Source organism: Rissa tridactyla, chromosome 11 (genome assembly GCF_028500815.1).
Source record: "Rissa tridactyla isolate bRisTri1 chromosome 11, bRisTri1.patW.cur.20221130, whole genome shotgun sequence".
NCBI lineage: Eukaryota > Metazoa > Chordata > Aves > Charadriiformes > Laridae > Rissa > Rissa tridactyla.
Genome location: NC_071476.1, coordinates 722,422 through 741,080, shown reverse-complemented (window position 1 = coordinate 741,080; position 18,659 = coordinate 722,422). Strand labels below are relative to the sequence as shown.

Here is an 18,659-nt window from a genome sequence, read left to right as displayed (position 1 = left end):
TGCCAGCACAGCCCCGGGGTACCCGGCTTTGGAGCAGGGCCAGGGGCAAGAGCAGCGGGAGCCGAGCATCTCCCTTCTGCTGTGCAAGGCCTGCACCCGCTGAGGGCTCAGCCCCTTCTGGTTGGCACCCTGTTGCCTCTGGTCCCTACTGATGACGTCTCTTACCACCCAAGGTGCCTCCGCGCTCCGCCGGGAGCTGCTCTTGCCCACCAGCTCTGCGCACCATGCGAGGAGCTTGTGCAGAGGCAGCGGAAGGAGGGTCTCGGGTGGGCTGCGGAGGTGGAGCCTGGGGAGGGGCCGCTGCCGCCCTGCTCGGAGAACAAAGCCTGGCGGCGGCAGGCTCAGGGCTCCCACCATGTCCCTGAGCGGGGTCCCACCACATCCACCCCCAAAGCCGCCTGAGCTGCTCGTGGGGTGCCTGACGCAGCCCCGGCCCCCGCGCTGGCCCCGGCAGCTGCTCCACAGCTGTTCACAAACTCTTGCAGCCTCTTAGGGCGGCTCCGGCTCTGGCCTGGCTCGGAAATGTGGCTGCAAGGAGGGTGTGCAGGCGTGGGGGGAGCAGGCAGGGCCCGCAGCACCCTGTCCTGCGTCCCACTCATCTCGGGGGGGCTCATCCACAGGCTGCTCTGAAGGGCTTGGCTCGGGAAGAGCCACCGACCTGCGGGGATCAGGCCCTGCACGCTCCCCACTGCCGCTCCGGCATGGAGATGCCTTCGGCATGGTTCTGGTCCGGGATGTGTCGGCGATGGGGGTTGGGGGGGCAGGGAGGGGCAGGGTGATGCTGCCCTGGACCCAGCTGGGAGCCCCCGCAGAGCCCTGCATGGGTCAGCGCGAAAGCAACGTTGTGGGTTCACACGGAGGCAAAAACCTCCTGGAAAAGGTGCTGTCGTGCACAGCCTGGCAGGTCCTGAGGAGACCGGGGGGGGGTTGGGAGCGGCGGGGATGGAGGGACAGGCGGGCAGCAAAGGGGTCCCTACAAAGGCAGCACCCACAGACACCTCGTGCAGCAGCAGGGGCGCGGCTGGACGTGACGGTGCCATGCCCTTGGAAAAGAAACCTCAGGGCACTGGGTCTTGGGGCAGAGGGGAACTGAGGGCACAGGGTTCCAGACGCACTCTGTCCCCAGGGTGGAGGGGACACAGGGCAGGGGGGGGTCTGGGGTGCAGAGGAGCACCCAGCATGCGAGGTCCCAGGGGTGCAGGGTCCGCGGGAGGGGGTAGCACAGGACCCCCAGGGCAGAGGGGGGAGCCCAGGGTGCCGAACGCCCCGGGGTGCAGGTTCCCAGGAGGCGGCTGAGCCGGGGCACGGGTTCCCGGGGTTCGGGTTCCCTGCGGCGGGGGGCGGCCCGGGGTGCGGGGGCAGAGCGGAGCCCGGGCTGCGAGATCCCGGGGGCGAACCGTGTGCGGGGGGCAACTCGGGGCGGGGGCTGTGCTGCCCGCACCCCGGGGGTCCCAGCACGATGCCCGGCGGCGCAACCGGCGGGGTGCCCCGGGGGCGCCCCGGGGGCGCGGCGGGGGCCGGGGCGGGGGCGGGGGCCGGGCTGGGGGGGGCGGGGGGGGGGGGGGGGGGGGGCCGCCGTTCGCGGCGCTAGGACCGGGCGCGGCGGCGGGCGGAGCCTCCCCGCCGCTCGCCCCTCCGCCCGGCCGCTGCGGCAGTGTCTCGGAGGCGGGCAGGCGGCCGGTCCCTCCGGTCCCCCCGGCAGCATCCCGGCCCCGCCATGGCTGGCGTCGGCTTCGCGGCGCACCGCCTGGAGCTGCTCGCCTCCTACCAGGACGTGATCGGCGAGGACAGCCCCACCGACTGGTGAGCGCGCCCGCCGCCGCCGCCGCCCCTTTGTCCCCGCCGCCGCCGCCCTTTGTGCACGGAGCCGCCCGGTAACACCGGCCGCGCCCCGCGCTGCGCCCCCCGCCGCCCCGGGCCCGCGGTGCCGGCAGCCCCGGCACACAAAGGCGGGCGGGGTGTGTGTGTGTGTGTGTGTGTGTGTGTGTGTGTGTCCGGCCCGCCGCCCCCGGTGCCCGCACCTGCCCGCCGCCGCCGCACCGGGCCGGGGCGCGGTCTCCGCTTTGTCTGCGCCGGGCCGGCACGTGCGAGCACCGGGACCCGCCGCCCCCGGGAGCCCGCGGCACGGCCCGACCCCCCGCCGGGCAGCGAGCGCGGGGAGCCGGGGGTCCGCGCAGGGCGGGGAGGGCGCGGGGGGTCCCCCCGCTGCTGGGCCCGGCACCGGGTCCCTCCCCATTGTCTGGAGCCGGAGCCGCGGGCGAGGGGCGCCCGGGGGAGGAGGGGCGGGGATCGGGGCCCCCCCGGCCCGGCGCCGCTGCCGGCCGGCCTCGGCGATGCTCCGGCAGCGGCCGGCACCTCTGCCCCGGCGGAGCGAGGCCTGCGGCCGCGGGGGGCCGGCATCCCCCCTCGGCTCCGCTGCCCTCGTCCCCCGCCACCTGCTGGGGACCCCCATCCTCGGGGTCCCCCGTCCCCGGCGGGTCGCGGTGCGCCGGCCCGGGACCACCCTGCCGGGCTGGGGCTGCTGCGGGCTCCGGGCGGGTGGTGGCCTCCCCCAGCGGGACCCCCCGGGCTGCCCTGCCCTGCCTGCACCTCCCGAGCTGGGCACCCCGTGCTGCGGGTGCCGGGACCCGGCCGGATCCAGACCCTGCTGCAGCCGGCGCAGGAGCCCGCAGGGAGCATCTCCCCACCGCCACCACCAATTCTCCCCAGCACCCACCCACATCTCCCAGCCCCACCCGGGTGCCGTGGGGCTGGCTGTGGCCGTTGGCCCCCAGAACACCCTCCTTGCCCCACTGGGATGCCTGCACCATGCGTGGGGGGTGCTCCCGGCACCCTGGGGTGCAGCTGGGTGGGCAGAGGCAGTACTGGGCAGCGCTGGGTGCGGGGCGCATGCTGTCTATGCTGCTCGCTGGCCGGGGTGCGTGTTGTGCACCCACCGCCCAGCTGGGGGGCACCCAGCGCCCAGCGGGAGGGTACCCACCAGGGATGCATGCTGCTCTCTAGCCGGGTCCCTGCTCTCGGGGCAGGGCTGGGACCCCCCCGGGCTGTGTGGGCCTGTTCATGTCCCCCTCCCCACCAATCCCAGGTCTCCGGGGAGCCCTGCAGTCCCGCCGCCAGCCCAAGGGCGCTGTGGGCGAGTGCGGTGCATGTTGCCGGCCAGGAGGCAGCTGTCAGCCCTGGGTACATCTCGCTTCCCGGCATCCGCTGCAAAGGAGCCCTCCCTGCCAAAGCTGCTGAGAGCAGCAGAAACGGTTCCTGGGAAGGCGAGTGCCGGGGCCAGGCCCCCCCCTCCTGCAGCACTGAGCCCCGACTGGGTAATGAGCCCCCGCCATCCCCATCCTTAGGGCTGAGCTCACCCCATCATCCCCAGCCCCTCCATCCCGCAGTCACCAGGGGTTCCCGGCTCTTGGTGCCACTGGGAGCAGCATCCCCGCTGCAGGGCCCGGTGTCCGGGTGCAGGATGAGGGGTGATGCTCAGGGGGCTGCATTGGGCGGGGGGGGATGGGGACCGTCCCCCGGCGGTGGCCCAGCGTGGCTGAGCCAGGGGCTGTGAGGACACTGTGCTGGAGCCCGGCCCTGGGCTGGTGCCGGGGGATGCCGCGCTCTCGCCCGGCCGGGATCCCTGTGTTTAGTCTGGGATTCCCCCCCCGCCCTGAGCCCAGTCCTGGAGGGTCCGAGTGTCCCCTCCCCCTGCCCGGCCCCGCGGAGGCTGCTGGGGCCCATTACTCGATCGGAAAGGAATTTGGTGCTGCTTTCTGAGCACGCCGACTCCCTGGAGCTCCCAGCCACATTGGAAACACATGTGCCCGGGCTGGGGCAAGGCAGGCTGGGGCAATGCTCCCCCCACCTCGGCCACGGTGTGGGGGGGCAGGCAGCAGCGGGTGCCCTGGGTGCTGGTACCCACGGGGGCTGGATGGCTGCTCCGGTGAGCGACGGGGCCGTGCGAGGGCAGCGGGGCTGCTGTCCCCTTGGTGGGGTGATGGGGGATCCTTGCTGGAGTCCCCCGACTGTGGGGACCCCTCCTCCCTGGGCACGTGGGGCACGTCACCCACGGGTGCCCCATGTGCTGAAGCCTGGGGCGGGTGGGCAGGGGCTGTATGGGTGGGGTGGAGGGATTAAATCCCATGGAAGTGGGTAAGTGATGCATGATGCTGCCTGCACCCGCCGTAGCATGGCTGGTCCCCTCTGCCAGGGCTCGTGGTGATGCTGTTGGGCTGTGGGTCCCTGGGGGCACCCTCGGGGATGCTGCTGGTCCCAGCATGGCCCCGCTGGCCCCCAGACTGGAAACCTTCGGATCCTCCATCCCAGTGTGGGGTCAGGCTATGCCACCAGGCTATGCTCGAGGCACGGCTGTTTCTGCGGCGGTGCCCGGCATGACGGGACCCTGCCAAGCCCCGTCTGCCCTGGGAGCACCCCTGGGTGCAGGCAGCAGCACCGTGCTCAGGGGCCATCCTGCATGGCAGGGGTCTTGAGGGGAAAGACCGGGCAGTGGGTGTCCCCAGCACCCACAGGCTCCCCAGGCAGCGATGCCACGGCTCTGCCCTACTTGTTTTCTCCTCTCTGCAGCCAGCTGCATCCCACCCTGCAAGCCCCCAGCCCCTCCATGCGGCCCTGGGCTCCCCCAAAATGCTGCCGCCCACCCCCCCGTTCCTGGGGGATCACAGCAGGTCCCTGGGCCGGGGCTGCGGTTGCAGGCAGGGGCTGCATTTGCCGCCCTTCCCTGGCGCGGGCAGCGCAGACGACGCTTTGCAGCTGCTTTGCCGACTCCAGGCTGGGATTTTGCGCCGGCTGGGGCGGCCGATTAGCAGGATCGGGATGTGCGGATTAAAGTCAATCTTGTTGGTGCAATTATATGCGGCTCGCTGCCGGGGGCTTAGAGGGTGGTGGGTGCCCCGGGGGGGGGGGTGTGGAGGGAGGCCCCCTCCATGTCAGGCACCCGCCTTCCTTCCCCTTGTTTTTCGGCTCCCAGGGTCCAGCCATGGCCCCGGTTTTGGGGGGGCTTTGCCTGTCAAGGCCCCCCCGATTCCCATTCCTGAGCCCAGCCTCCGTCTGGAAGCTGTGAGCTCGGATGAGAACGGATCTGCGCGGCACCGCGGGGATTTTGGCTCTCCAGCAAGCACCGCGCGGGCGCTGCCGGCAGAATGATGGGCAGAGCCGCCCGCCCGCCCCGGTGCAGGGATGGTGGTGGTGGCGGGGGGTGTCCAGCACAGGCAGCCCCGGCTTTCCGGGCGCAGCGCGTGACGGTGGCAGGCAGGTTTGGGTGCCTGCCAGGCCCCGGCAGGTCCCCGCTGCCTGCCTGCCTCCCCCGCTCCCCTCCGCTAATCACCTCGTCATCGGGGCGAGCTGCATCCCAGCTGGGATGGAGGGGGGGGTGTTGCCGTGGTGATGGAGGATGCTGGTTGCTTAGCAACATCCATCCCCTCGCCCACCCGCCCTGGACCGATTTGGCATGCGTCCTCCCCCCCCCCCCACCTGGCTGCACGCCCCTGGGGAGGTGCGGGCAGGCGGGGGGTCCCCATGGAGCCCCGGGGGGGCCGGACAGGGCGCAGCGGGAGCAAAAGGGGGTTTCCCATCCGCCGGGAACGGTTTCCAAGGAACGGTCTCCATGACGGCCCCATCACACCCTGGCGGCACATTGATTTGCTGCTGCTGGTACTCTGGCGTCCTCCCCCAGCCTGGTGCCTGCCGGGCCAGTGGCTCACGCAGCCGGGCATGTGAGTGTCCCCGAGTTCCCTGCCAGGGCATGGGGCTGTCCCCAAAGCTGGTCGGTAACCGACGGGGTCGAGGGGGGACAGAGACAGGCGTGCGAGGAGCTGCGAGGCCACCATGGCTTGTGGCATGGCACGGCAGCCAGCTGGTCCCTGTGCCCAAGTGACCCCTCTGTCCCCAACCTTGGGACCCTGCCCCATGGCTGCCAGCCAGCAGGGTGGGGGGGATAGGCTCTGCCCACAGTCCTGCCTGCCCTCTCAGCCTGTCCTTTTGCGGTGGCGATGCACAAGGGGTTGGGATGGCTGTGTGGTGGCTTGGGGACACCTGGACGGTCCCCCACTGACCTTGGTCAGTGTTAGCAGGATGGGGAGGATGCGGCATCCCACGCTTCCCCCGGGACGCGTCTTACCCACACTGTCTCCCCAGGGCCCTCTACACGTACGAGGATGGCTCCGATGACCTGAAACTGGCAGCGTCGGGAGGTAAGGTCCCCTGTCCCTGCAGCCGCCTTGGCTCTGCCAGCGTTTTCCCCGGCACCCATCCTGGTGCTGGGTGGACGTGGGCTGATGGTGCCGTGCCAGGTGGAGGTTTGCTGGAGCTCTCCGGCCACTTTGAGATCCAGAAGGTGATGTATGGCTTCTGCAGCGTCAAGGACCCCCAGGCCGTGCTCCCCAAATATGTCCTCGTCAATTGGGTGAGTGGGGAGGCCGTGCTGGGGGGAGGGGAGGCCATGCCCACCGGGGCTGCAGCGTTGGCAGGGACATGGCTGGGCGTGAGGGAGGACCCCAGCCATGCGGGTGTCCTGCAGTCCCGCTGCCCCATGGTGGTCAATGGGGCTGGGGTCACCCTGCTGCTTCTCCCTGGCTACCACAGGTGGGCGAGGATGTGCCAGACGCCCGCAAGTGTGCCTGCGCCAGCCACGTGGCCAAGATCGCCGAGTTCTTCCAGGTGGGTGATGCTGGGGAAGGGGATGATGCTGCCAGGGCACCGACCCCGGTCCCTGATGGCCGCTTGCTCCCCTCCAGGGCGTGGATGTCATCGTCAACGCCAGCAGCGTGGAGGACATCGACCCAGGGGCCATCGGGCAGCGGCTCTCCAACGGGCTGGCCCGCGTCTCCAGCCCAGTGCTGCACCGCCTGCGGCTGCGGGAGGACGAGAACGCCGAGCCCGTGGTAATGTCCCCATTACGGCGATGGTGGCGGGCGCGGGGCATCCCTCCCGCCCGGGGCTCCTGTCTGCCGCAGTCCGTCACCCCCTGTGCCGCTTACTGTTATTCCCCCTCGCTGATCCCAGCCCCTCCGCCCCCCCCGCCTCTCCTCCGTCCCAGGGCACCACTTACCAGAAAACTGACGCCACCGTGGAGATGAAGCGGCTCAACCGGGAGCAGTTCTGGGAACAAGCCAAGGTGGGATAAGGGAGGGGGACAACCGACGGCCCCCGGGGAGTGGGGTGAGCCACCGGCCGGCTGATGAGCAGCCCTGTCCTTCATCCCCCCTCCACCAGAAAGAGGAGGAATTGCGTAAAGAGGAGGAGCGGAAAAAGGCCCTGGACGCCCGGCTGCGGTTCGAGCAGGAGCGGATGGAGCAGGAGCGGCTGGAGCAGGAGGAGCGGGAGCGGCGTTACCGGGAGCGGGAGGAGCAGATCGAGGAGCACAGGCACGGCAGGGGCCGGGGGGGTGGCTCTGTCCCGTGAGACGCGGGATGGTCGCACACAGAGGACGGTTGTGCGCGTGCCGCGAGCGGCTGGGTGGGCGCATGGGTGTTTGTCCCCACCAAGGATGGGGCTGGGCAGGGGCTGGCGGGCAGGGGCTGGCAGGAGCCGGTGCCCAGCCCTTCTCCCATGCCCCCATGGCAGGCGGAAGCAGCAGAGCATGGAGGCGGAGGAGGCCCGGCAGCGCCTGAAGGAGCAGTCCATCTTTGTAAGTGTGGCAGCGGGCACAGGGCCAGGATCGGAGCCGGAGCTGCCGCCTGGCACCGCCCCCAGGGAATGGCTTTTCCCAGCCGGGCCCCCAGGGCACCCCAGGGCCGGGGAGGGGTGACACCGAGTCTCTTCCCAGGGGGACCAGCAAGAAGAGGACGACAGGCAGCAGCTCAGGAAATCGGAGTCAGAGGTGGAGGTGAGTCCGGCGGCGGCCGTGCCCGGTGCCGGTCCTTGCTCCCCAGGCAGCGGTGCCCACAGCTGGATGGGGACCCAGCGGGGGGGTGCATGGGGGGGTGGTCCCACTGCCCCATGCCACCAGGGCGGTGGGTCTCAGCCTCCTCCGTCCCCACAGGAGGCTGCTGCCATCATCGCTCAGCGGCCCGACAACCCCCGGGACTTCTTCAAGCAGCAGGAGCGGGTGGCATCGGGCAGCAGCGACGCCGTCTCGCCAGGCAGCCACAGGACAGGTGAGGGGCTGGGGGGGGCTATGGGCACCGGGGGGGGCACGCAGAGGCCGGGGGGTCTGCGGGCTGCGGAGCAGGTGAGTACGGTGCCGCTGGGGCTCTCCGCAGCTCAGCAGGTCACAGCAGGCTCTGGGGGCAGAAGGGCTGTGATGTTGGGGGGGTGATGTCCCCTGTGCCATCCCCAGTGCCGTGATGGTGGGTGCCAGGGGCACGAGGATGGCAGGGGTCGTCCTGCTTTGCCGCGCCGCCACCACCACCGCCACCACCACCGCCGCCACCACCACCGCACCGTGTGGCCCCTGCCGCCGCGGCAGCTTGGGCAGGGGCTGGGTGCCAGGGGGAGGTCTGCAAGGACGGGGCGCATCCTGCTCCCTGCTCGCTCTGGTGTCGTCTGCCCACCCGTCACGGCACCGCAGCAGCAGCCAGGCTGGCAGCATGGCCAGGGTGCAGCTGGGGTGGCACCTGGGGGTCCAGGGGGTGGCTTGGGAAGGAAGCTCTTCCCATGGGGTCAGTTAAAAGAGACAGGAGGGAGTGGGGCACGTGCGGGGCACCCCCATGCCGTGCCCACCCCAGGGTCCCCGCTGCCAGGGTGGGTGCCTGTGGCGGTGCAGGACACCCTGCTTTTGGGTCGGGGTGATGGCAGCAGGTCTCTGGCCGTGGCAGTGGGGCTGTCCCTGCGGAGGGATGGCCATGGGGTGGGGGTGACCGGGAAGGGGGTGCCCCACAGTCTGGGGTCCAGCCCAGACTGGCTCTTTGTGGCTCTAGGGCATGGGCTGGCTGTCCTGGTGGGCACCTCCGGTCGTGGGGCCACATCGTGGGGCTGTGCTGGGGGTCCTGCTAGGGTGCTGTGCTCGGGGGGGCTGTGCTCGGGGGGCTGTGCCGGGGGCAGGGGAACCTGTGATGTGTCTTCTTGCTGTGGGACCATGCCACGGGCTGTGCCATGGGCTGTGCCGTGGGGCTGTGCCGTGGGGTTTGTGCCTCGGGGCAATGCTGTGGGGCTGTGCTGTGGGTCGTGCGGTGTGTTGTGGCCAAGCTGTGGAGCCGTGCCGTGGGTTGTGCCGTGGGTTGTGCCGTGGGGCCATGCTGTGGGGCCATGCTGTGCCTGAGCAGATAGTTGGCCCCATGGCCATGTCTGGCCTCTCTCCCCATCTGGCTACTTAATGCTGCCTCCTGTCCTTCCGTCCTGCTGTCTTTCTGTCCTCCTGTCCCGCCATCCTCCTGTCCTGCTGTCGGTGCTGCCTCCCATCCTGCTGTCCTCCCGTCCCGGTGCCCCAGTGCCCCGGCCCCACCATGGCCGTGCTGAGCAGGGACTGACCCATCTCTTTGCTCTCTCTCTCTCCGTCCGTCTGTCTGTCTGTCTTTCTCTCGGCAGGTCGTCTGCACTGTCCTTTCATAAAGACAGCTGACAGTGGGCCGCCTTCTTCCTCCTCCTCCTCCTCCTCCCCCCCACGGACCCCCTTTCCCTATATCACCTGCCACCGCACCCCAAATCTCTCCTCTTTCTTCCCATGTAGGTAGCTGGGAGCCCCCGGGCGTGCAGCTCCGGGGGCGCGCCAAGCCGCGGGTGGCAGCCCCACAGCCCACCCCAGCCCCACGGCACACCGGGGCCAGGGGGGTGCGAGGATGGAGCCGTGGGACCGACGGCGGAGGCAGCGCCCCTGCCATGGGCACCCTGAGAGGGACGGGCACCCAAGGGGGGGCTGCACCCGCACCCATGGACACCCTGAACACCCCGTCTGGGGCTGCCCCCATGGTGGGCGCCGTGCCCCCAGGGTGGGGGGATGCGTCAGGCTGTGCCCGTGGGGCTGGCTGTGCCCATGGTATGAGGAGGGGGCACCAGGCAGGCTGTGCCCATGGGACAGGGCAGAGCTGTGCCTGGGGAGATGGTGCTCTGCCATGGGATGGAGCAGCCTGTGCCCGTGGGATAGAGGGGGCACAGGGCAGGTTCCGCTCATGGGGCAGCTGGAGATGGGGCAGGAGGTGACAGGGATGTGCCCTGGACCACGCAGGACTGTGCCCGTGGGGCAGCACGGGATGGAAAAGGCTGTGCCCAGGATCGTGTGGGGCTGTGTCCGTGGGGCAGACGGAGCCAGGCGGTGCCTGGGGCCATGTGGGGCTGTGCCCCCTGGCTGGGGGGTAGCGGGGCACAGAGCTGTGCCTGTGGAGGAGAGGCTGTGCCAGGGCGCAGCCGGGTGATGCGTGGGCAGAGCCGGCGTGTGCCACAGCAGGTTCGGGGCTGGCTGTCCCCGGACATGGCAGATGTGGGGGCTGCGGCTGCGTGGCACCGGTGGGGATGCCCGGGACGTGGGTGGCGCGGTGATTGCTGCACCCCCGGGCGCCTCTGTCCCGCCACCGCAGGAGGGGGACGACGCGGTGGCAGGTACATGGAGACGTGCATTTGACAGCTCGTGGCTGCATTGGCGTGGGGCAGGAGCAGGGGTGGTGCTGGATCCCCCCCCCGGCAGCAGCGTGGGCAGCTCCCCACGCCACCCCCGTCTCCCTTGTCCGCAGGCAGCCAGTCGGACGCCTACCGCAAGGCCTCGGCTGCGGGCTGCAGCCCCTGCGAGCCCAGCCCGGCCGCCACGCCGCTGGGCGAGCCGGGCACCCGCGCCTCGGCCCACGAGACGCCGGCAACGCCCAAAGGTGGGCACAGGGATCCCACGGCCTGGGGCTGCCCGGCACATCCCTGCGGTTCCCAGCCGCGTATCCCCCCCCCGATGCAGCCCCCGCTGCAGCCCCAGCGCTGCAACCCTGCCAACCCTCCCTTGCATCGCTCAGTGCATCCATGCTGTCCCGTCTGCATCCCTTGGGATGTCCCCCGCCGGCTCTGCTGTGTCCCCTCAGCGCATCCCCGCCATATCCGCTGCTCCGCGCCGGTGCATCCCCGCCGTCTCTGCTGCACGCCCCCCCCCCCACCCCAGGCACCGCCCCAGTGCATCCCCGCCGGCATTGTTGCATCCTTGCTGTCTCCAGTGCATTTTCCAACACCAGTGCATCCCTGCTGCCTCTGCTGCGCCCGCCCCATGCCTCCCCCCATCTCCAGTGCATCGCCCCAGCCCGTGCGTCTCTGCCATCGCCAGTGCATCCCCCCCCACCCCCCCGCCTCTCCGTACATGCCCTCCGGCTCTGCAGCATCACCCCAGCGCTCCCTGCTGCACCCCCCGATGTGACTCTGCTCTATCTGCGCCACCCCCCAGTTACTCCCCTGCCAGCTCTGCTGCTGACCCCCCCCCACCCCGCGCCCCTCCGCCATGTGTCCCTGCTGCTCCTCACTGGTCCCTTTGCATCCCTTGGTGCATCCCAGCTTTCCCCTTTGCAACTTCCCAGGGCATCCCTCCCTATCCCCTCCACATTCCCCCTGCCCCTTCCAGCCACTCTTCCCCCCACCAAGAAAGGCCCAGCCATCCCCCCCCCCCCCCCCCCCCGCCACCCCGCAATCCCAAAGGATCACTTCCCCCCCCTCGGTCCCTGTGGTGTGTGCCACTGGTCCCCTCCCTGCCCAGCCACTCCCTCCCACCCCCCCCCCCCCCCAGCATCTCCCCATCGCTCCCAGTCCAGGGAACCCCCCCCTCTCCAGCTGCAGCCCTGTCCCTGGGTGTCCCCCAGCCCTGGATGAGGAGGGGGATCTGTGGCCGCTGACTGCTGTTCCCCCCCACCTTGCAGACTCCCCCAGCCCCAGCACCCAGGAGACCGGGCCAGCCGCCCCTGAGCAGCACTGGCCCTTCCCGGGCCCCGAGGACAAGGCTACCAAGCCCCCTGGGGACGAGCCCGACCCCAGGCCGGCGTGGACAGCGGGGGGTGATGCCCTGGGGGACCTGGTGACCCTGGAGCCCACTGCCGAGCCCTCCCCACTACCCGCGGCCGCCGAGCCCCAGCCTGGGGAGGCCCCCAACGCCGAGAGCCTCATCGACCTGTGGCAGAGCGACGGGGCGACCCCCCCTGCTGCCTGGCCCCTGCCCGCCACCCCCCGTCCCCGAGGGTCCCCCGGCCACGCTGCCCGACGAGGGGCCCCTGCTGAGCCTGGATGAGCTGCCCGAGCCCCCCGCCACCTTCTGCGACGCGGAGCAGGAGGAGGAGGAGGAGGAGGAGGAGGAGGCAGCCGGCACAGGGGACCCCCAGACCCGGGGGCTCGGCTGCCAGCGTGCCCCCCAGGAGGACGCCCAGGGCCGGGAGACCCCCCCCATCACCAACGGGGAGATGGCCCCCAAGGATGGGACGCCGGGTCGTGGGGAGCAGGTGAGTGTCACCCGGGGGAGGGAGAATGTGTGTCGGGGGGTGATGGGGCAGCCTGGGGGGGGGGAGGGGGTGTGTGAGCTGACCACCTGCACCCCCCAGGCCAGCGAGGGCTACTTCAGCCAGTCCCAGGAGGAGGAGGTGCCCCCCCCCGAGGAGCTGTCGGCCAAAGCCCCCCAGCCTGTCTTCTACAACAAGCCCCCAGGTGAGTGGGGATGGTGGTGGTGGTGGGGGGGGGGGGTCGTCCCATCGTGGGGCACCCCCATGCCACCCTGACACCCCCCCTGCCATGGGGCACCTTATGCCAACCTGACCCCCCCACCCCCAACCAATCTTCCCTGTCCCCCAGAGATCGACATAACGTGCTGGGACGCGGACCCCCTGCCCGAGGAGGAGGAGAGCTTCGGGGGGGGCCTGTAAGCCCGAGCCCCGCTGCTGGTGCAGGCAGCCCGCCCCGGCCGGCGCGGGGCGCGGGGGGGCCGCAGCCGGGGGCCGGGCCCCCCCTTCGCCCCGCCGGGGCCCCGCAGGATGAGGTCTCTGGGTGGGGGCCGTCCCGCTGCGCCCCCACCCCGGGGCACCTTTTACAGCCCCCCCCCCCCCCAATCTCTTTCTCTCTTTTTTAAGTTGTCGGTAGGAGCTGTGTCAGCCCCCCCCTGCCCTTAGCAGTCCCCCCCCCCCAGCTGCCCCAGAGCCCTTTTGAAGAGGGTGGGGGGGGCACGCTCGCATACCCTGCCCGGCTGTGGGATGGGGTCCTCGCTCTCTTCGTGCCCCCCAGGAGTCCCCCCCCGACTTTGCACGAGTTCAGAAAAAAAAAAAAAAAAAAAAAGGAATAATAATAATAATAATAAATGAATATGGCAATAAAGTGACCTGACCGAGGCGAGGCTGCAGCCAGCGGCGCCCCCCCCCCTCCCCAAGCCCCGGTGGGGAACTGGTGTGGGGCTTTTGCCCTCCCCCCCTCCTTCCCTGCCGGGACCCCCCCTTCCTCCCCCCCCAGCTTGGCCCCCGCTTGGCCCCTCTTTCCCCCCCCCCTTACAGTAACTGTTTTTGGAAAGCACAAGTTCTGTACCGGCGGTGTGCTCATGTCTGTTAATAAATAAAGCGACTCCCACGGGGGCTGCAGCCTGCTGGGGGGGGGCTGGGGAGGGTTGGGGGGGGGGCACCGCCCTGGGGGGGTTCCGTGATGCCAGCCCGCCGGGAGGCGAACCCGAGCCACAAACTTTTATTCTCAAACCGTAACAAACAAAAAATTTAAGAAACAGAGCAGAGTCCGGGTCCCCAGCGCCCCCGGCCATGGGGGGGCCGGCGGGGGCCAGACGGGGAACCAGCCCCTTCCGCGCCGGCAGCGATAGCCCGCACCGGGGCGGGTGTCCCCGGGGGTGACGCGGGCAACCGAAACCAACCCCCCCACACCTCTCCGGTGCCGGAGGGGCACCCGCGGCAAGGTCCGGGGCGGGGGGGTGGGTCCCTCGGGGCCGCCGTTAGACAGCGGTAGTCCTGCCGAAGAGGGGCATGGAGACCGGGAGGTGCCAGGGTCCCGGCTCGTAGGTGTCCCTGCTGCTGAGCTCCGAGTCCGTCCAGCTGGGAAACATGCGGGGGGAGCACTCTGCCTGCAGGTAGAGGTCCGGGCAGGCAGGGCCGGGGCTGGCCGAGCGGGGCAGGTGCAGCGCCGAACCGTAGCCGGCGTCCAGGAAAAGGGGTTTGTAGCTGGGGGGCTGCTCCTGCTTCTCCAGCCGCTCGTGGCTCAGGAAGGGGGCGTTGATTTTGCGGTAGAGCCCCCGCGTGTCCATCAGCACCTCGCTGTATGGCGGGGGGGGCTCCGCCATCAGCAGCGCTTCCTCGTAGCACGGCGGCTTCGACAGGTCCGACTCTGCAAGGCAAAGACCCCCCCCGGACCCCTGCTGCCATCAGTGCTGCGCCCCAGCTCTTGTACCATATCCCCCCCCCCCGAAAAAAAGGGGGGGGAGGCACGCGCTGTAGGGAAGCCGAGAGCCCCTTCCCTGCTCCTTACCGTGCCGGCAGCTCCAGGGCCGGGGGGGCGGGATGTGGTGGTGGGGGTGATGATGGTGGGGCTCAAGGCGGAGGCGGTGGGGAATGGCGATGCCGGGGGGGCTGCCCCCGTAACCCTCATAGTGCAGCGGCTCCAGCTCCAGCGCGCGCAGGCTCTGCTCCCGCAGCCGCTCCTCCTGCTGCCGCTTCACCCGCCGCCGCAGGTAGCTGCAGAAGCAGCACAGCAGCACGATGAGCCCCCAGATGAGCCAGAAGCCCGCGAAGCAGGTGAGGAAGGTGTAGGTGCCCTGGGACATCACCATCTTGGCTGCCGGCCCTGGGGGGGGAGGCCCCTGCCTCTCCCTGCCCTCGGGGTGGGGGACGGGATGCTCAGGGCGGCGGCAGGGCCAGGGCAGGACCCGATGCTCTCAGGGCCACCGAGGGCATCTCCCCGGGCCGTGCCCGGCGGCGTCTCCTCCGGCCCGCGGGCGCCCGCCGTCAGGGGTCCGTCCTCGCCATGGAGCCGGGGGGGGGCTGGAGCGGGTGGGTCAGGCCTGGGTGCGCTGGGCAGGCGGTGGGGCAGGGGGGCCGGCGGGGCGGGCGGCGGGGGGGACGGGGCCGGCGGGGTGCCGCTGCCCATCGCTGGGAGGGGGCCGCCGGGGAGGGGGCCCTGCAACGAGACAGACGTGAGCGTGAGCGTGGCGGGAACGCGGCCGCCCCGTTCCCATGGCGACTCGCTCCACATGCGCAGCGGCACCCGCAGCCGGTGGGGAGCCGTGCCCGGCCCCACGCGCATCCCCGCCGTCACCCCCACGGCTGCAAACACGCACACTCCCCCGCCCCAGCACCCTGCCAGGGCGCTGCTGGGCACCCCGGGGCGGGAGAGGGATGCTGCGGCCCCGCAGCATCAACACCCTTGAGGTCACGGGGCATCCGCTGGCATCCCCCCCCTCCTGCCCACCCAGCGCACCCTGAGACGGCTGCAGAGCCCGGGCAGCTCGGCCCCTGTGCTGCCCCACAGCAGCGTGCCCCGGGGTGTCCCAGGGAGGATGAGGGACGCGTGGAGCCAGCGGCCGGCTGCCTGCGGCACGTGGCACTTGTGGGAGCACATGCACCATGGCCATCGCTAGCCTGATGGCCACTGGGGATGCTCAGGGGATGGTGGCACCCCGACACGGCGATGCAGGGAGGGAGTGGCAGTGATGGGAACCGTCACCTCTGCCAGGACCCTGCCTTTAGGGAGGGTGACAGCTCGGTCACGTCCAGCTGAGCACCAAACTGGGACTACATGTGCCGGGGGGGGTCTGTGCACATCAGCGGCACCCATGGGTGCTCGCAGGCAGGCACGTACGTAAGCATCCGTCAGGATTATTATTTTGGCGGTGTGGGAGCGAAGGGGTTTGCTGCCGGGGAGCAGGGAGGAGGGTGAGCGCCAGAGTGGCGGTGGCCGAGGGCAGGGTGACCGCAGAGGTGCTGGGGCTCCCATGTGCCTCCACTTGGCGAAGGGGCGTGGGGTCCCCATCTGCCCCATGGGGCAGGGCCACGCTGCCAGCGAGGGGACTGTGGCGGGGCCACCGGTGCTGCGGGGCAGCAGGAAGGGCAGTGTGGCCGGAGGGCTGAGCCCAGCCGGAAGGAAGGAAGGAAGGATGGATGGATGGATGGACGGACGGACGGACAGACGGAAGGACTGATGGGTGGACGGGGGAAGGAAGGAGCTGGGGAGCCCTGGCCACGCTCAGGCGGGGGCTGCTCCATCGCGCAGACAAAAGCGGGGGCAGAGGCAGCGTCGGGATGTGGGTCTTTGGGGGGGCTGGGGGGGGGGATGCCTCTTCCTGGGGTGCCCCAAGCCGCCACCGCTGCCCGGCTAAGGCCAGCTCGGTGCGGGCAGAGCTCGCCGGCCCCGGCTGCAACAGGCTCCCCGCGGGCACCGGGGGTATCCCCGGGCTGGGGGGGGCGCCCCGTGCGGTGCCGTGGGTCGGGCACCGGGATAACGGCCGGGGGGACACCGGGAACGGGGGCAGGGCGGGCTGGCGACGCCTGGGGACCGGGGGGCGTTTGCAGCCGGCGCGTGCGGGGGGAGCGGGGCGGCCGGGGCCGTGCGGGCTGGGGGAGGCGCGGGGCCGGGCCAGGAGACACCCACGCCGGGCGGGGAGCGGACCTGACGCCCGGCTGGGAGCAGCCGCCGAGCCGGGCCCCGCCGGTACCCCCCGGGGCCGCCCCGCTGCCCCCCCGGCCGCGGCCTGGGCCCCGCTGCCCCCCGTCGCATCCCCGCCCGGTGCCTCCGGCGGGAGGGGGACACCCCGGCGGGGACCTCCCCGCTCCCGCCGCCGGGCGCGGCAGCCCCCTCCTTCTCCTCTTCCTCCTCCTCCTCCTCCTCCTCCTCCTCCTCCCCCGGGGCGCGCGCCCGCCGGGGACGGACCGGGGGCGCGCGCCCCCGGTACGCGCCGCGCGCCTCCGCCCCGGCCCCCCGTTGCCGTTGCCGGTAGCGGCGGCCCCGCGCGCCCCCGCCCCGGCCCCGCTGCCCCCGCGCCGCGCAACAGGCGGAGGCGCCGCGCCCGCTCCCTCCGCGGCTCCCGTTACCGGCGGCGGCGGCGCACGTGGCTCAGGCGGCGGGCGGCGGCGGGCTCCATAGGGCGGCGGCGGTGAGGGGCGCGGGGGGGGCAGGTAGGAGGGAAGGGGGTCCCGGTGCGCGCCCCGGTGCGCGGCGCCGCCGCCGCCTCCCGGCGCTGCCTTTGTCTCCGGTGAGCGCTCCCGCGCCGCCGCCGCGCGCCGCCCCGCCCGGGCTCCCGCCCCGCCGCTCCGCCCCGCCCTCGGCTCGGGGAGGGACCCGGCGGGCCCCCCGCACCCCCGCCCCGGGACCCGCCGCTGAGCGGGGGACTACCGGAGGGGGAACGGGCACTGCCACGGGAATCCCCCCCCCGCCACACACACACACACCGGGGAACGGGCGCCGGATGCCGGTGGCGTGAGGGCTGTGGCATCCCCGGGGGTGGCCGCGGGAGCCCCGCGGGGTGGGGGCCGGGGATCCCCGGGTGACGGCCCCACGGTCCGGGTGGGGTGGCGGCCCCGCGATGCCCCGTGGGGCGATGCCACGGGCTCCCCCATCCGGTGGCCGTGCGCTTGCCCTGGGGTTGGCCGTGGGGTGCAGGGGGCGCCGGTCACCCCCTCCCCCGGTGCCAGCCGCAGCCTCCTCAGGGGGTGACAACCAGCACAGAGACGGTGGCGGGGGCGGGGGGGCAGCTCAGCCGCTAACGAGACCTTAATGGCCCCCGCCGGGACGGTGCAGCGGGACACGTGGCTGTGCCGGGCCGGGGTGCCAGGCTGGCCCCGAGGACAGCCGGGGTCAGAGGTGGCACTGGGTGACACACAGGGCTGCTCTGGGGACACCCCGCACCCTGGGGGGCTGCTTTGCCCCAGAGCAGACCCCTCGCCCTCCTGATCTGAGCCCTTGTCCCCCTGCTCTAGGGCTCTTTGCTGTTGGGGGGCATGTCACCAGCTGTTCTCGGTGGTCACAGCCCCCAGGGGAGCCTCCCCCCGCCCCCCCCCCCAGGCTCCATGGGACTGCACCCACCCCGGGGGCGAGAGCCCCCACTCTCCCTTCGCTGCACCCGATGCCATGGGGCTGTGCCAGGAGCGGCAGGACCGTGGCTACAGGGCAGAGCCGTGCCAGCCCCGGGGCCACCAGGGCCAGAGGCCGGGCGGGCGGGGGGGGTGCGGGTGCCCGGCGGGGGTGCCCCACGCAGGCCGTGACCCCGCCGCCGCTTCCTCCCCGTGGGCAGGGCGGCGGGCGCACACCCGGCGCCTTGTTCTGCCGGGGCCCGGCCGGAAGGACTTCCTCCATCCCGGCCAGGGGACGACGACCCGCGGAAGCCGGGCATCGGCAGCCCGCTCCCGCCACGGCCGAACCGAGCGGCTGCGGCCGCCGGCCAGACCCCGCCACCTCGCTCGGAGCGGGGCCGTGGTGGCCGCGTCTCCCCCGGCCCCCTCGGCTCCAGCCCCGACTCACCTTGCTGGAACTCTTCTCCTGCGACCGGACCTCACAGCGCGGCCGCGGCAGCCCGGCAGCGCCGGCTGGGCGGTTGTGGGGGGGCCCGAGCGGCACCCACGGCGGGCAGGGGGCTGCGGCCATGCAGGGGGGCTTGGGTGCTCCCTCGGGGCATGGGTAAGGCGGAGGCGGGGGGCACGGCGGGGCCCGCGGGCATCCTCAGGCCGGGGGAGCCAAGCCTCCGGCCCCGCCAGCGCCGGGGGCCGGGAGCTGCCTTCCCCTTCCCCACGGCGGCGGGGGGAGGCAGGCGGGGGAGCGCTCCCCGAGCCACATGGTGGGCTGGAGGAGGAGCCGTTGCC

At 72.1% G+C, this 18,659-nt stretch overlaps 2 protein-coding genes across 2 annotated transcripts; one reads left to right on the top strand and one right to left on the bottom strand.

Moving 5' to 3' along the window:
• Window positions 1–1,632: 1,632 nt before the first annotated feature.
• DBN1 (drebrin 1) lies at window positions 1,633–12,831 on the top strand. Its single transcript, XM_054216941.1, is given in 15 exon segments — window positions 1,633–1,803; window positions 6,136–6,191; window positions 6,291–6,403; window positions 6,583–6,657; window positions 6,735–6,881; window positions 7,037–7,114; window positions 7,213–7,364; window positions 7,564–7,627; window positions 7,766–7,825; window positions 7,982–8,096; window positions 10,605–10,736; window positions 11,757–12,064; window positions 12,066–12,329; window positions 12,429–12,531; window positions 12,676–12,831. Coding segments are annotated over 15 exon segments (1,824 nt in total). The 5' UTR covers window positions 1,633–1,717; the 3' UTR covers window positions 12,747–12,831.
• A 708-nt stretch (window positions 12,832–13,539) lies between these two features.
• Window positions 13,540–14,892, bottom strand: PRR7 (proline rich 7, synaptic). Its single transcript, XM_054217509.1, has 2 exons — window positions 14,338–14,892; window positions 13,540–14,196 (listed from the first exon to the last, which is right to left on the bottom strand). The coding sequence occupies exons 1-2, from the start codon at window positions 14,636–14,638 to the stop codon at window positions 13,808–13,810; spliced, it is 690 nt and encodes a 229-aa protein (XP_054073484.1). The 5' UTR covers window positions 14,639–14,892; the 3' UTR covers window positions 13,540–13,807.
• Between the last annotated feature and the right edge of the window lie 3,767 nt (window positions 14,893–18,659).

Coding starts and splice junctions, on each gene's coding strand:
- PRR7 (XM_054217509.1), bottom strand. CDS start 14,638: ATGGTGATGTCCCAGGGCACCTACACCTTCCTCACCTGCTTCGCGGGC. Junction 14,197..14,337: donor GCCCTGGAGCTGCCGGCACG/GTAAGGAGCAGG, acceptor TTTGCCTTGCAG/AGTCGGACCTGTCGAAGCCG.